The sequence below is a fragment of the Echinops telfairi genome, unplaced genomic scaffold, assembly GCF_000313985.2.
Source record: "Echinops telfairi isolate 266 unplaced genomic scaffold, ASM31398v2 ScPeMD7_7400;HRSCAF=8409, whole genome shotgun sequence".
NCBI classification, from domain to species: Eukaryota; Metazoa; Chordata; class Mammalia; order Afrosoricida; family Tenrecidae; genus Echinops; species Echinops telfairi.
Window position 1 is genome coordinate 2,450,626 of NW_022111300.1, and position 14,419 is coordinate 2,465,044.

The 14,419-nt window shown below is 43.2% G+C and overlaps 1 protein-coding gene across 2 annotated transcripts in view; it reads left to right on the forward strand.

Annotated features, from left to right (window-relative positions):
- Positions 1 to 14,419, forward strand: part of DLGAP1 (DLG associated protein 1) — a 931,603-nt gene that overhangs the window by 726,418 nt on the left and 190,766 nt on the right. For both annotated transcript variants that reach the window (XM_030887282.2, XM_004702880.2), the window contains exon 5: positions 5,855 to 6,032. In XM_030887282.2, coding sequence (XP_030743142.1) covers positions 5,855 to 6,032 — 178 coding nt within the window. The remainder of the gene's footprint in view (positions 1 to 5,854; positions 6,033 to 14,419) is intronic.

A 14,419-nucleotide genomic window follows, 5' to 3' on the forward strand; every position in this document is an offset into this window, starting at 1 on the left:
TGAGGAGAAGCCACATGGACCTACCCCGATGCAGCCCTGGGTGCTGGAGCAGCTGTGTGGAGCCCCTGCCAGAACTGAGATGCTTACACATTCACTGATTCAGCTTTCCTCCTGCAGTCAGTATCATTGTGTTTTGTGAGATTGAAGAGGACTTTGTAGATCGACATCAGACAAATGGGCTAATGTTGGACTTATGAGCTTGGACTGGACTGGGTTGGGATGCTTAATGTACAATTACCCTTTATATAAAACTCTCTCTTATAAAATATGTGTGTTTATGGTCTTGTTTCTCTAGTCTGCCTAGACTAACACATTCCCCCAAAGGGTTTCTAAGACTATAATCCTTACAGAATGAAGAGGTCACCAAACCAAGCTTTCAGTTAGCAACCAGACACTTAACCACACAGCCTCCAGAGCTTCTATTCTTGTCAGACTTGACTCCTTTGTTATTTGAAATGAGGGCCCATCCCCTCTACATTAGATCGTGTTCTCTAGAGAAACAAAACCAGAACACTAATAATTTTGTATATTTAGATCAATAGATAGATAGCATAAGAAATAATTAATCTATAAAGCAGTACAGTGACTCAGTACAGCTCACTCCAGTGAGACAGTTGTGAGACACTGGCAGTCCTTCAAATCTGAGGGCTGCCTGGTAGTCCTCTGTAGAGGATAGAAATTCAGGCTATCTGGGCACAGGCAGCAAACAGCAAGGCAGGTCACCAACAGTCAGCCATGTGACAGGCTCAAGAGATGTAAATTCCAATTGTGTAGCGAAGCAGGTCTTGAAGGAACCTCAAATTACAGTGACATAGTCCACGGGGTAGGTGTCGCACAGGTAGTGTAGCTTGCAAATTGTGGCACAGAACAAGCCAGGCCGCCGCACACTGGTCCGATGATCAAAGAGTGAGAGACAAGAAAGGCGAGGCTCACCAAGGCATTTATCTCTCTGTCCTTCAGTTAATCCCACATGTGTTCATTGGCCACCTTGGCACAATAAACGTTAACTATCTCACTCTCTTTATTTTTGAAAACGTCTTATTGTGAATTGGGTGAAAGTTTCTAAAGCAAATTGTCATTTATTCAACAACTTAAACGCATTGTGTTTCATCTCATTCAGTGCAATCCCTGCAATGCACCAACATTTATCCTGCTTCCTCCAGTGCAATCCCTGCAATGCACCAACATTTATCCTGCTTCCTCCAGTGCAATCCCTGCAATGCACCAACATTTATCCTGCTTCCTCCCTCTGCCTCCTGTTTCCTTTCTGCCTTCTTTCCTGACCCTTCTGAGCTTGCTCCTTGGCAAATGCTGGTGTGTTGATCTTAATAAACAGCTGACTATTCTAAGGACTGTTACCTCACTAGTGTAATTGCTCCCCTTATAAACCTGCCTGATGGCTGGCTGGAATGGAGCCGTGAGGATGAGTTCAGTTCCAGAATGAAGGGTGACTACGTCTTAACTTAAGAGCTAGAGGGTTGGGGACTTCGTAAGCCCGGTCTCTTTGGTATTGAGTTTTGTTCCACATTTTTTTTCCTACATCACCCAGATCTTCTAAGGTGATCCTTTCAGAGTAGTGATTAATCAGGCACCATCTAGATCAGCGGTCCTCAAACTGTGGGCCATGATCCCTTTCAGGGTCAAATGACCCTTTTACAGGGGTCGCCCGATTCATAACAGTAGCAAAACTAAATTTATGAAGTAGCAACAAAACTAATTTCATGGTTGGGAACTGTTTTACAGGGTTGCAGCATTTGGAAGGTTGAGAACCACTGGTCTGGTTGCTTTGGTGCCCGGGTGGTGGAGACTGATGTTTGTGCAGTCTGTTGGTCCATTGGACTCATCGTTTGCACGTGTCTTTTGATGTACTTTACTCTTCTTGCCCCAGACATGGAGACGGCAATAGATGCACCCTAAATGGATGTGCAAGAGCTTTTAAGATCATAGTTGCTACTCTCCAAAGTAGAACATTGGCCTTGTGAACTATGTTAGGTCCCTCCAGACTATGGTCCTAATGCCTCACGCCCACGACTCATTCCCTTAAGGTGCTTGGTTATATCTGGAGAGTGTTCATCACTCTGCCCCTGAATGCTCTGCCACACTGGTGAATAGAGTCTACTCTTTTCTATCCAGTCTTGGCTTTTAAGCCTCATGCAACTGTTTACTTCCCATAATTTTTGCTGCTTTTTAAAATTTATGTTCCTTGGCAGGCTAATTCTGTTAGGTTTTGTTTTGCGTGTTTTTCCTTAAACATGAGCTCTCTTCCAAGCCCATTCTTGCTAACTGTCCTTCTTTACCCAAGGCTTCCCGTGCCACTTGTATGCTAATTTTATTTTATTTTTGGTCTTTGGTTTTCATTTTGTCCATTCTTTTATATGCTGGTTTTATATAGCATCTCTGGTCCTAACTCATATGGCCAGCACATGCTAATCACCTCTATTTGTGTGGTCCAGACCAGCAACTTAATTTGTAGGGCCAGTGTAAATTGGAGTCTCCTTGTTTAAAAAGTATTAGCACTTCAGGATGGTGACCCTGTCAGCAGGGCATCACTGCAACCCTGGGACTCTCCTAAGCGCAGAGTGGCATGCCCCACCCACTGGTCCTGTGGGTTTCTCTCACAGCCCTCAAAATTCAACATGATCAAGATCGAACATCCTCCCGCCAACCCTGCTTTAATCAATGACCCACTAAACTCTCAGGGGCCTGAGCTGAACCTTCAGGAAGGAGCCTTGAGCCCATCCTTTTATACACCTTCTATATTTACTTATCATGTAGACTCTGAAATATACTTGGTCCACTGATATTTCAGTCTCCCCTCACTGGCTGCCTGGATTATTGTAATGTTCTCCTGACAGGTTTTCCTCTTCTGATGGTGTCCACATTAGTCAGCCCCCTAAACTTCCTGCCTATGCAAATCTGTTTATTTTGAGGTGCCATGTATCTTTTTGTAACACCTTTATTGAGATATAATTCACATGTCATGCAATTAACCAGTTTGAAGTGTACTAACCTATTGTTTTTTAATCTATCACAGTTGTACATCTGCCACCACCATCAAATTTAAAACAGTCTTATCACCCCAGAGCTATCACCCCAGAGCTATCACCCCAGAGCTATCACCCCTCGTTCCCACCATCCCTCTCTGCCAACCCCAGTCCTAGGCAACCACTCATCTTTCTGTCTCCATGGATTTTCCTACTCTGGACATTTGATCTGCAGTCTTTGTGACTGGCACCTTTTACTCAGCATGATGTTTCCAAGACCCAGCTGTGTTATACCACGTATCAGTACGCCATCCCTTCTGTGGTCAAATACTATCCCTGTATGTTGTAGTCACTTGAGTTGTTACCACCTTTTAGATATTGTGAATAAGGCCGCTTTGAACCTTACATAAACTTTGAAACAAGCTTGCCATAAACTGTTTTAAAATCCTCTAGGAATTATCGTGATGGCTTTAAACGAATAGACTAATTCAGGGTAAAATGGGGCTTTTTAAGCTACTTAGTGTTGCACCTAGGAAAATTGTCTTCCTTTGTACTCTTACTTTAGTCAGGCCTTGTTTATTGCCTGGCACAAAAGTTTATCATTTTCTTCAGAAAATTCTGATGCATTGCTTTTCTGTAATTTCCAGTCATCTTGTGCTATGTTACCACTCTGCGGGGAATGTTTAAAGGAAAGTTCCTTTGTGGGGCTGGCACCATAGGGAGATTCTCTTCCTTTCTGTATCTCTTCCCAGTAGCTGACTGCTCGAGGATCTCTTGTATTAGTGCAGGTTGGTCTCCAATTAATCTTTTCTTTTCCAGATAATTAATTATATCATCCGTCAAAGCCCATGTTGATATCTCTCATTGCAAAATTTAAATTCCTCCTCCTTTTTCTTTTCTAATTTTATTGGCTTGAACCTCCATGATAACAATACATAATAGCAGTGATGTTGAGCATACTTTTGTTCCTTATTAACTGCTTTTAAAATTGTAAACTGTGTCTCCACTCCACCCTCCTCCTCATTCACATCGATATGGTTTTTTGTTCTGGGTCTATAGAGACCCAAAGCCCATCTGTAGACAATTGGACATCTCCTCATAGAAGGCTCACAAGGAAGAGATGAGCCAGTCAGGGTGCAGTATAGCACTGATGAAACATACAACTATCCTCTAGATCTTAAATGCTTCCCCCACACACACACACACACACACACTAACATGACCCCAATTCTACCTTACAAATCCGGCTAGAACAGAGCATGTACACTGCTACAGATAAGAGCTGGAAACACAAGGAATCCAGGACAGATAAACCCCTCAGGACCAATATTGAGAGTAGGGATACCAGGAGGGTAAGGGGAAAGTGTGGGGGGAAAGGGAGAACTGATCACAATGATCGACATATAGCCCCCTCTCGGGGACAAACAACAGAAAAGTGGATGAAGGGAGACAGTGCTCAATATAAGACATGAAAAAAATCAAAAACCTATAAATTCTCAAGGGTTTGTGAGGGAGGGGAGTCAGCTGATAACAAGGGCTCAAGTAAGAATAAAATGATGGCAACAAATGTAAAAATGTGCTTTACACAATGCATGTATGTATGTATTGTGATAAGGCTGTGAGAGCCCCCAATAAAATGATTTTTTAATTGTAAGTCATGTGACACTAGCAATAAAATAATGAAAGAAAAATAGCCCCGAAGTCCATTTAAAATCAAACTTCAAAAATTACTAGAGTGTAAATAAATGAATAAATGTATGCCCCCAGGGTAATGCAAATAAATGGTTTTGCTTGTTTGTTTGTTTGTTTGTTTGTTTGTTTTAAGCAAAAGGGAAGACATTTATTGGAGCCCATACGGGAAACCCTAGAGGGGCCCAGCATCCTCCTACTCTATAGGCATACCCAGCAAAGGGTCACACCATTCACTGCACCCCCATGTCCCAGAGGGACTCCCCTTGAGCTGAGCCCCAAAGCCCCAGGATGGATAATGCAAATGGTTTGCAGCCAACTACTAACCAGGAGGTTGGTCATTTGAACCCACCCCAGTGTGCCATAGAAGAAAGGCCTGGCAGCCTGCTTCCACCCAGATCCCAGCCGAGAAAACCTTGTGCAGTTGATTCAGTCCAACTCTGTAATGCATGGAGTCAGCTCAACAACCATAGACGTGGGTGTCTGTTATTGTCTAGATGAGTGGGAAGGCTGCAGAAGGGCATTCACCAAACTGCTACGAGTCCTCCCAGAATGTGGGATTGTGGGATTGTGGGATTGTGGTGGCAGGAACAGAGCTAGAAAGGGCGCCACTCTCTACTTTACAAACCCTGTCCAGAGGTGGAGCTCTTACAGCGAGCATTTCCTACACTTACCATGTTAAATGCATTTGGAAAATAAAACCAAATCCTAAAAAGTATATAAAGCCTTGTTTTACTTCCAAGAGTTTAGAGATCATTGCCTTTTTATTGACTGCATATTACATTATGTTCACTAGACTCAATTCCAAACAAATAATAGTTAAATATTGTCTATAAAGAGCGAGAGGCAGACAGATAGAGATACATACACACTTGCCATGATTCCACATACGGGAACACGGTCGCAAGATGGAAATGGTTACCCAGGAAAAGCACAGAAATTCCACCAGGCCAAAGTCTGAGATGGAGTAGTCGCTCTCGTCTCCCTCTTTGGGATGCTGGAGAATGCTTAAAGAGGGTGCTGGCTGCTCCGAAACGCTCCGCTCCGTCGTCACACCGTGTGATCAGCGAGCTCGGCAATCCCGGAGCACATCTAGATCGGTTGCCTCAGTAGTTGGGGGGCACATCTTAGCACTGCCTACCTTCGGGACTACATGCACCCCTCTCGTTGTTCTCTTCCAGGATTTCCAGTGAGCACTCGCCCAAACTCCAGATCCGGAGCCACAGTTACCTGAGGGCGGTCAGTGAGGTCTCCATCAACCGAAGCCTGGACAGCCTGGACCCTGCAGGCCTGCTCACGTCGCCCAAGTTCCGCTCGAGAAATGAGAGCTACATGCGAGCCATGAGCACCATCAGCCAGGTGAGCGCCGCCAGGGAGAGCAGCAGCATCCAGGGACTGCTAACTGGGGGGTGGGAGGTGGACTACAGGTGGATCAGGCAGAAGTCCTATGTAAGGGCTGCTAACCCTGGGGGGTACCATCCTTTCAGGAGTGGATAGAGCCCAGTGGCAGGCAGCAGCGCTAGCAATCATGTCAAGGAGGAGTTGGTGGGCACGGCTTCAACGATGCTTAAAGGATAGGACCGGATGCACATCACTAATGCAAGTAAAACCAAAAGCCAGACTCACTGCCTTCGGGCTCATTCAGATTCAGGGCAGCTCCATAGGATAAGGCAGAACTTCCTCTGTGGGTTTCTGAGACTGCAACTCGATGGGAGTAGAAAGCCTCCTCTTTCCCCTATGGAGCGGCTGCTGGTTTCAAACTGCTCACCTTGCGGTTGGTTAGCAGCCCACCATGTAACCACTCTGCCACCAGGTTTCTTGAATGAAAACAAAGTACCATTCTAATCATAAAAGTACCAGAGTATTAGCCGATCATCAAGACAGGAACCGGGTCCCAAGAAACAAAATATTATCTACTCGCCTTCACCGGATGACAATTTGAGGACTACATCTCATCTTGGTAGCAGGGCAAAACCCTGTTACCTACAAGAACTGGGACACAGGACTGAGGTTGAAAAATCTCTACGGATGACTTAATGCTGCGTCCAAAATATTCAGCTAGAGACCCTCCAGGTTCCGAGGTCTTCCATCATGTGCAAAACAGTCGGGCTGCCTAAACCCAGGGGAGGTGGGAATGGAGACCCTTCAAGAACCTGACCTTGCAGGTTTCAGGGGCCTCCAGAGGTGCAAAACGGTACCTCTGAGTATTCCTTTGAGAGGAGGAAAAGAATGGTGGTTTTTGAAATGATGATCAATCTGTTGTCAGAGAGTTAATTCCAACTCGCAGTGAGCCTGAAGGACCGAGTGGACTGCCGCATAGGGTTTCTAACGCTGTGGTCTTTACAGAAACAAACTGCTGCGGCTGTCTCCTGCACACTGACCTTTCCATGAACAGCTGGGTACTTAACACTGTGCTACCAGGGCTCCCTAAAATGATGGGTAGACAAATACTAATTCAAGTGAAGGGAAGGCAGTCTAAAATAAGAGGGAGGTTGTCAAAAATGACAGGGCAAGACAGGACATTGGGAGGTTTGCAAGAATTAAAGGGAACAGGGACCAATACTGCTATTTACACAATCCTACAATCGTGGTGATCAATGAGTAAGTAGGTACTTGTATAGCTAGAAAGGTTGAACAAGTGTGGGCAGGAAAGTAGGAGCATGTGTGTGTGTGAGTACATTTGACAGAAGATTTTTATATGTGTGTACTTACCTTCGCTGCAAAAATATCTAAATGTGGCAGCATATGGGGGCAGGGGAAGAATAAAAATGCTTAGGGTTTTTAGATTTAATTTTTTTTAAATGAAGCAGCTTTCCATTAACTCAGCTGGCTTTCATTGAGCAAAACAGTATACCTGATTTCAAGTTATTCAATGATGAGTAATATCTCATACCTTCTCAAAGCTTGTAGCCTGCAGGAGGGTATAAGTAAAGCACGGAGGTGCTGTCACTGTATTTGATTCACCATAAAAAGAATCAGTAGCCATCATTTGTTAGGCACTAGGTCAGACACCATATTTTCTAACATTAATCCTTATAAACATCCTGAGAGAGATGTAAATTGCTAGATGTTGAATAGGCCCTTTGCTGTGGTCGTGAGTAGTTGACAAGGTACCAAAGCTAAACCCAAAAAAGGCATCAAGTACAAAGGATGCTAAAGGAAGACCATCGAGGAATGGGATCCACAAGTAGATTTTTTTTAATAAATCATTTTATTGGGGGCTCTTACAGCTCTCAGCAACCCATGCATCAATTATATCAAGCACATTTGTACATATGTTGCCATCATCATTTCCAAAACATTTTCTTTCTATTGAGCCCTTGGTATCAGCTTTTCTTTTTCTACCCCCTCTCCCACACCTTCCCACCCTCATGAACCTTGATAAATTATTTTTATTTTCATATTTTACACAATCCACTGTCTCCCTTCACCCACATTTCTGTTGTTCATCCTCCTTGGATGGGAGGTGGGGGTGTTGTACATAGATCATTGCAATCGGCTCCCCCTTTCTCCCCCTTCTCCCCTCACCTTCCCCCTACCCTCATGGTATCACTACTCTCAATATTGGTCTTGAGGGGTTTATCTGTCCTGGATTCTGTAGGTCAACAGCTCTTGTAGCAGTGTACAAGCTCTGGTCTAGCCAGATTCATAAGATAGAACTGGGGTCATGATGGGGGTAGGGGGAAGGAAGCATTAAAGAACTAGAAGAATGTGTGTTTCATTGGTGTTATACTGTACCCTGGCTGGCTCATCCCTTCCTTGTAACCCTTCTGTGAGGGAATGTCCAATTGTCTACAGATGGGCTTTGGAGCTCCACTCCAACCCCCTCATTTGCATCAAAAAGGTTGTTTGTTTTGGATCTTCTGATGCCTGACACCTGATCCCATCCACACTTTGTGATCACACAGGCTGGTGTATTTCTGCCATGTGGGCCTCGTTGCTTCCCTGCTAGATGGCTGCTTGTTTAACTTCAAGCCTTTCAAGCCCCAGACACTATATGTAGTAATATCTGGGCACTATCAGCTTTCTTCACCACATTAGCTTATGCACCCATTTTGTCTTCAGCGATCATGTTGGGAAGGTGAGTGTCACAAATGCCAGTTTATTAGAACAAAGTGTTCTTGTGTTGAGGCAGGACTTGAGTAGAGGCCCAATAGCCATCTGATACCTTAATAGTTACCACAATCTATAAATATGTGTACTTAGACCTATATCCCTATCATTATATATTAATATATTTACATATGTACATGCTTATGTTTATAAATGTCTTTTGCCTCCTAGTTCTTTCCTCTATTTCCTTTTACTTTCTTCCTGTCCCACTATCATGTTTGACCTTCATTCGGCTCTCTGTACTTCCTCTTGGCTACATTGCACTTGATAGAACCCCACCAAGCATTCTATGCCCACCTTGTCCCCTTGTCCCTGGGTTTGTAGGCTTCCCCCTCCCTTCCATTCACCCCCTCCTCTCCCCTGCCCCCGCAGAACCATCCTTCCTGTTGTTTTCTCCTTGGCATTGTTTATCCTGCCTATCTTAGAGAGATAGACATGAAAAATACCCTATAGTTCATGGTCTGTCTGCTGACCCTTATGAATGTTTTCTGACCGGGTCTGATGCAGTGCCAAGCCCTGCCCCAACCCCCACAACCCCAAGTCCAAAGCCTATTTTCAGAATTCCTCGAGGACTTTGTTGCTTTGCTCCCCTGCCTGCTCCGTTGTGCTCCCTTCTTATTACGCCCTGGGGGATCAGACAGGGCACAATTCCCGCACTGTGTCTCTGGTGCTATCCCCCATAGCACTGTGGGTGAATTAGGGTATGTCGTGTCTGGTGGTGAAGGCAGTCCTACGGTCTTCTCTGTGCATTGGCTGCTCTGACTGGTAATGTCATCCTCAGAGCTTGGTGGGCCAGGATGCTGTTCTCTTTCTCTCTCCTCTCTTTCCTCTCTCTCTTCTCTCTCTTTTCTCTCTTTTCTCTCTCTCACTCTCTCTCTCTCTCTCCCTCCCCCTCCCTCTTACTTTGCTCCCATGTGGTCTGCGCAGACTTGCCACACTCCTGGGCTGTATCTTCAGTGCTGTCCTCTATAGTGAATTCTTCTGGGGAAGGGGCTCGATGTAGCTGGGAGAGGGCCTGGCCCTGCCTTCCTCTCTGTTAGGTCACTGCTTCATACCAGCATGTTACCCTCAAGGCTTGGCACCCAAGGTTGAGGTGCAAGTAGATGTTTAAACAAATGTTCCACATGATTCTCAGTCGTTTTTGCCCTGCATTTTTTTAGAAAGTCAAGGCTAAACCATATGGAAGGAACAGTGAACAGTCTACGTTGATTGGGACTGAGAACCTTCTCGAGGCATCACTGAGAAATCTACCTTGGAGGTTGTTCTGGATACGTTTTTATGAATGATCTTGCTTGTCAAGTCTAGGACACTGAACTTTATTCAAGAGGAATGGGATTCATTAAAGATTAATTAAAAGTTTAGCTTTTAAACATCCAAAGTAAACACACACACATTTGCCCCAAGAGAAAAATTAGGAAAGATAAGAGAGGCAGAGAAGCTAATTTGAAAGATATTGTGATGCAGTAAGACGGTGGCGGTGAAGGTTGTGGTAGCAGTGATGATAGTGGTGATGGTGAACTTGATGTAGGTGCTGATGGAGGAGGTCGGGCTCATAATGATGATGGTGAGTCAGAGAAAACTAGCGACAGCTGTCATAAGGAGCTCACAGATCTGTGCCTTGTACATTTCTTTACTTTAAAAATATTTCCAAGAGCAGGTACATATAACTACATGACTAGTTAGGACTTGTCCAATAACATATATAATATCCCAACAATGACGGTATGCTATTGCAGCATCAAGAAATTATTTGGTGCCTCGTTTTGATGCAGTTTGAATTTATCTTGTCTTTTTTTCACAATCAGCAATATCATATTTCAAAATTCATGAGTCATATCTTAAGTCCGCACAACCCAATGGTCACCACATTGTCTTCTGGAATTGTGTGACCCATTAAGCTCAATAAATCTCTAAATTTAACACCATCATCTATATATCCATCTGTCACATTCATACCGAATATGAAATGCATTTAAAACTTGTTGGAAACCTATTTAAACATATTCATGGTTTTCACAAGCTGAACATGTTTTAAGAAGGAACATGCGGACTTGCTCCCAATAGGACCGGTGACTGCGCTCAGTCCCTGTGCTGCCAGCCTGGTCGTCTTGAGAGGACAGCCCTGCCCAGTGAGAGCCCGGAAGCTCCCAGCACCTCTCTGAGCAGTCACAGATGGAGCCGTGCTGGGATGTCAGGTCAAACGCTGCAATTTATGGTGTGATCATTTTGCCTTAGGTAAAAATGCAGGAAAAAATTCTATCCTAATGGATTCCTAATGATATGTCATTTTTCTAGCTCTGTATTCAACTTTCAAGTAGCTCAATATTTTTATGGGTAATTTCAAACTTTCTATTGTGGTCACAACATTGTGATTATTCACAAAAGAACTGTTTCCTCTTGAATGTAACACTAACACAGATACTCCAGACCAGTGGCTCTCAACCTTCCTGGTGCCACAACCCTTTAACACGGTTCCTCATGCTGTGGTGCTGCCCCCCCACCCCAACCATAACATTATTTTCGTTGCTACTTTATAACTATCATTTTGCTACTGTTCTGAATCGGGCAACCCCTGTGAAAGGGTCATTTGACCCCCTAAGGGTCACAACCCACAGGTTGAGAACCGCTGCTCTAGCCTATTCAAAATGCATTTAGCTGGTATGATGTTAGAGAGAGTTTTCTTTACAGATCATTATTGGCAGCTATGATAGTACAGAATGTAAGTGCATTTTGTCCTGATTTTTTTTTTAAAAACCCTAAACCAAACTCACTGCCATTGAACCGATGTCTACTCGGAGTGAGCCTGTGGTGGGTTCCTGTTACTGCGACTCTTGAACAGGAGTAGAAGCCCTATCTTTCCCCTGCAGAGGGGCTGCTGGTTTCGAACTGCTGACCTTGTGGATCGCAGCCCAGCGTGCCCCAGTCCCTTCGAAAACCTGATATAGTCCTCATCAAATGGTCCTAGAAAGACTCAAGCTTTGTCAGCAAATAATGTACTCTAGAATAACAATTTTGCCATTCATACCGCATAGAAATAAAAGACCCTTTAAAACAGATGGTGTTTAAATGAAAAATATTAATATTGCCTATATGTTTATAATTTTTCCTCTATATTCACTCCATATTAAAATGGGTTTTAAAAGATAAGCTTGAGAAGAAATAATTATACAAATTTAGATTTTTAAAACATATTTTCTATAGCTGTCGCTATCCGTATTAGCATAATTTATGTTATAATATCTTCCAAGCCCTAATCTTAAATTTCTGGATCTAGAATAGGAAACTGGAAATTCACAGACATATTTGCTCAGCCAACATGTTGATTGTCAACATAATTTTAAACAAATAAATGCAAAACCAACAAACAAAAAGCAAGACAATTACTGTGAATGTGATTCTGATTCCTGGTGACCCTGTGTGTCAGAATGGAATTATGCTCACAGGGTTTCCCATGGCTGAATTTTTGGAAGTAGATTGGCCCGCTTTTCTCCAAAGATGCCTCCCAGTGCTCTCAAATTACACCAAATGTTTAGTTAGCAGCTGAGTGGACTAATCGTTTGTACCACATTTTTGCTGTAAGTAAAATGCAGGAAAAAAATCCTCTCTTAATGGATTCCTAATGATACATCATTAGGCACTGCAAATAAATGCACCCAGGGAGTCGTTGTGCCTGGTGGAAACACCAGTAGCTTTGTTACACCTTTTGACCTAGATCAGCCCTTCATTTTATAATAAATAAAAACCTAGGTGAATTAAAAGTTCGGAGCACCAAGTGAGTCAGTGCAGAAGCTGGGCTCACCATGGGCGATGGCATTCCTAAAGAAGACAGCAGTGGGCCCGAAAGCCATGGTCCTGGCATCGAGCAGAACATCAACGTGCTGATTCAAAGTGAGCTACCAGGCATGAAGAAACCGACCGATGACGAGGAAGAAAAGCACAAATCAGAGCCGAGGGGGGTGGAAAGGGCAGCGAAGGCAGATATTACGAAGATAAATTTAAAGGACGGTGGTGATAAGAAGATTGGAAAAAAATAATAATAAAAACAGGTGGCAGAATCATTCATTTCATGGTTTACTTTGTGAAAAATGGAGAAAATAGGTGGAGATTCTGGAAATAGAGTCCTCCACATGTGATCATGGTTACCTTGACAGGGCTATCACGTCAGACTTGCAAAAGATTGCGTGTATAACACAAAGAATTCCAGTGTGTCCCAAACCTTGACCAGACTCATTCATTGACGGTTAATATTGTAACACATCCATTTGCTCTTTCTCTTTCCATCTGATGGTTGCAGGTGCCATATCCCTTTGCCTAAATGCATCTGCACACATTTCCTCAACACTAAGATATAAGAACCTTGTTTATTTTATAAATGTCTATATACACATATATATACTAATGATGTGTATATCTATTGGCCTTGAAAACATTTCAAGAATTTTACATCAAGTGATGTGAAAGTGCTGTTTTAAACTGTAAGATTATTATTAGGAAACACAAGCCTTATTTGCAGCAGTTCTGCTTTAAGATCATTTGTCACTTTTATTCGAAGCTAAAAGGAATTAGCCAGGGCTACAATATGTCCTCACAGTAAAAAAAAATGAGAAAATCCAGTATTTTAATAATTTTCTGTGTATATTCTAAGTTTCATGGTAGTTTAATCTATTAAACTCTCAATTTCCAATTAATTTGACAGTGGAGTAAATAGAGACCAGAAACCTCAGGAAGGTAACAGAAAATTGAAAATGCTCCCCAATTGCTAGCAAACTAGCAACAAGTGAAAACTTGATTTGATCTCACAGTAGGAAGTATTTTTCAGATAGGTCAAGGTATGTTGTGCAAAGGAATATATATAAATAGAATCAGATGCTTCCAAAATCAGGCTTCATTTTGAATATCTTAAATGCATTTATAAGCACTTTGTGGATCCTATCAGCCTTTCCTAAAGATGAGTGACCAGGAAATATGACTTGGAAATCTAGTCCTTCTCAAAGTCTTACCCTGGCCATGGTCTGTTTCTTCATACATGAGTGTCTTGCCAGGAAATACCAGGCATGTGTCCATATTTTGCAATAAATTAAGCTTCTGTCGACAATGGAATTAGTCGACAACTCATCGCTTCAAAATGCGCATTAGGAACACGCATTTCTTTTCTTTCTTCAACAGTCAGTTATTGCTTTGTCTGCCAAAGTTTTGTGGACTTACAAAAAATAAAAAAGGATCAACGTTTACAGATTTCTTCGTTCAGGCTCAGAATGAAGCAGTGGGGACTTGTACTTTGTGCCTTCCTGATGGCTGGCGGCCACAACGCCTCCATCTGCCGCAGAGAGGCCTTGGCACTGTTTAGAACAAGTTCCCCTCAAATGTGTATCCCTGTCTTCAGAGAAGGCTTCCATGCATGCAGCTCACACGATGTGTCGCCACAGTCCCTGGAAGGGTACAGAGGCTTGCTGGTCAGTTTCACTTTGGTTTTTGCCTTCCTGCTATTAAAATTAATGAAGATCCCCAGGGAATGATGAGGGTGGACATTGGGGAAAGGGCATGGTGCCCCAACAGGCTAGACTGGAAAACACAAGCTTTTCTTTCTTGGTATATCTTAATTTGTTCTTTGTCAGTGGCTTGATGTTGTTGCT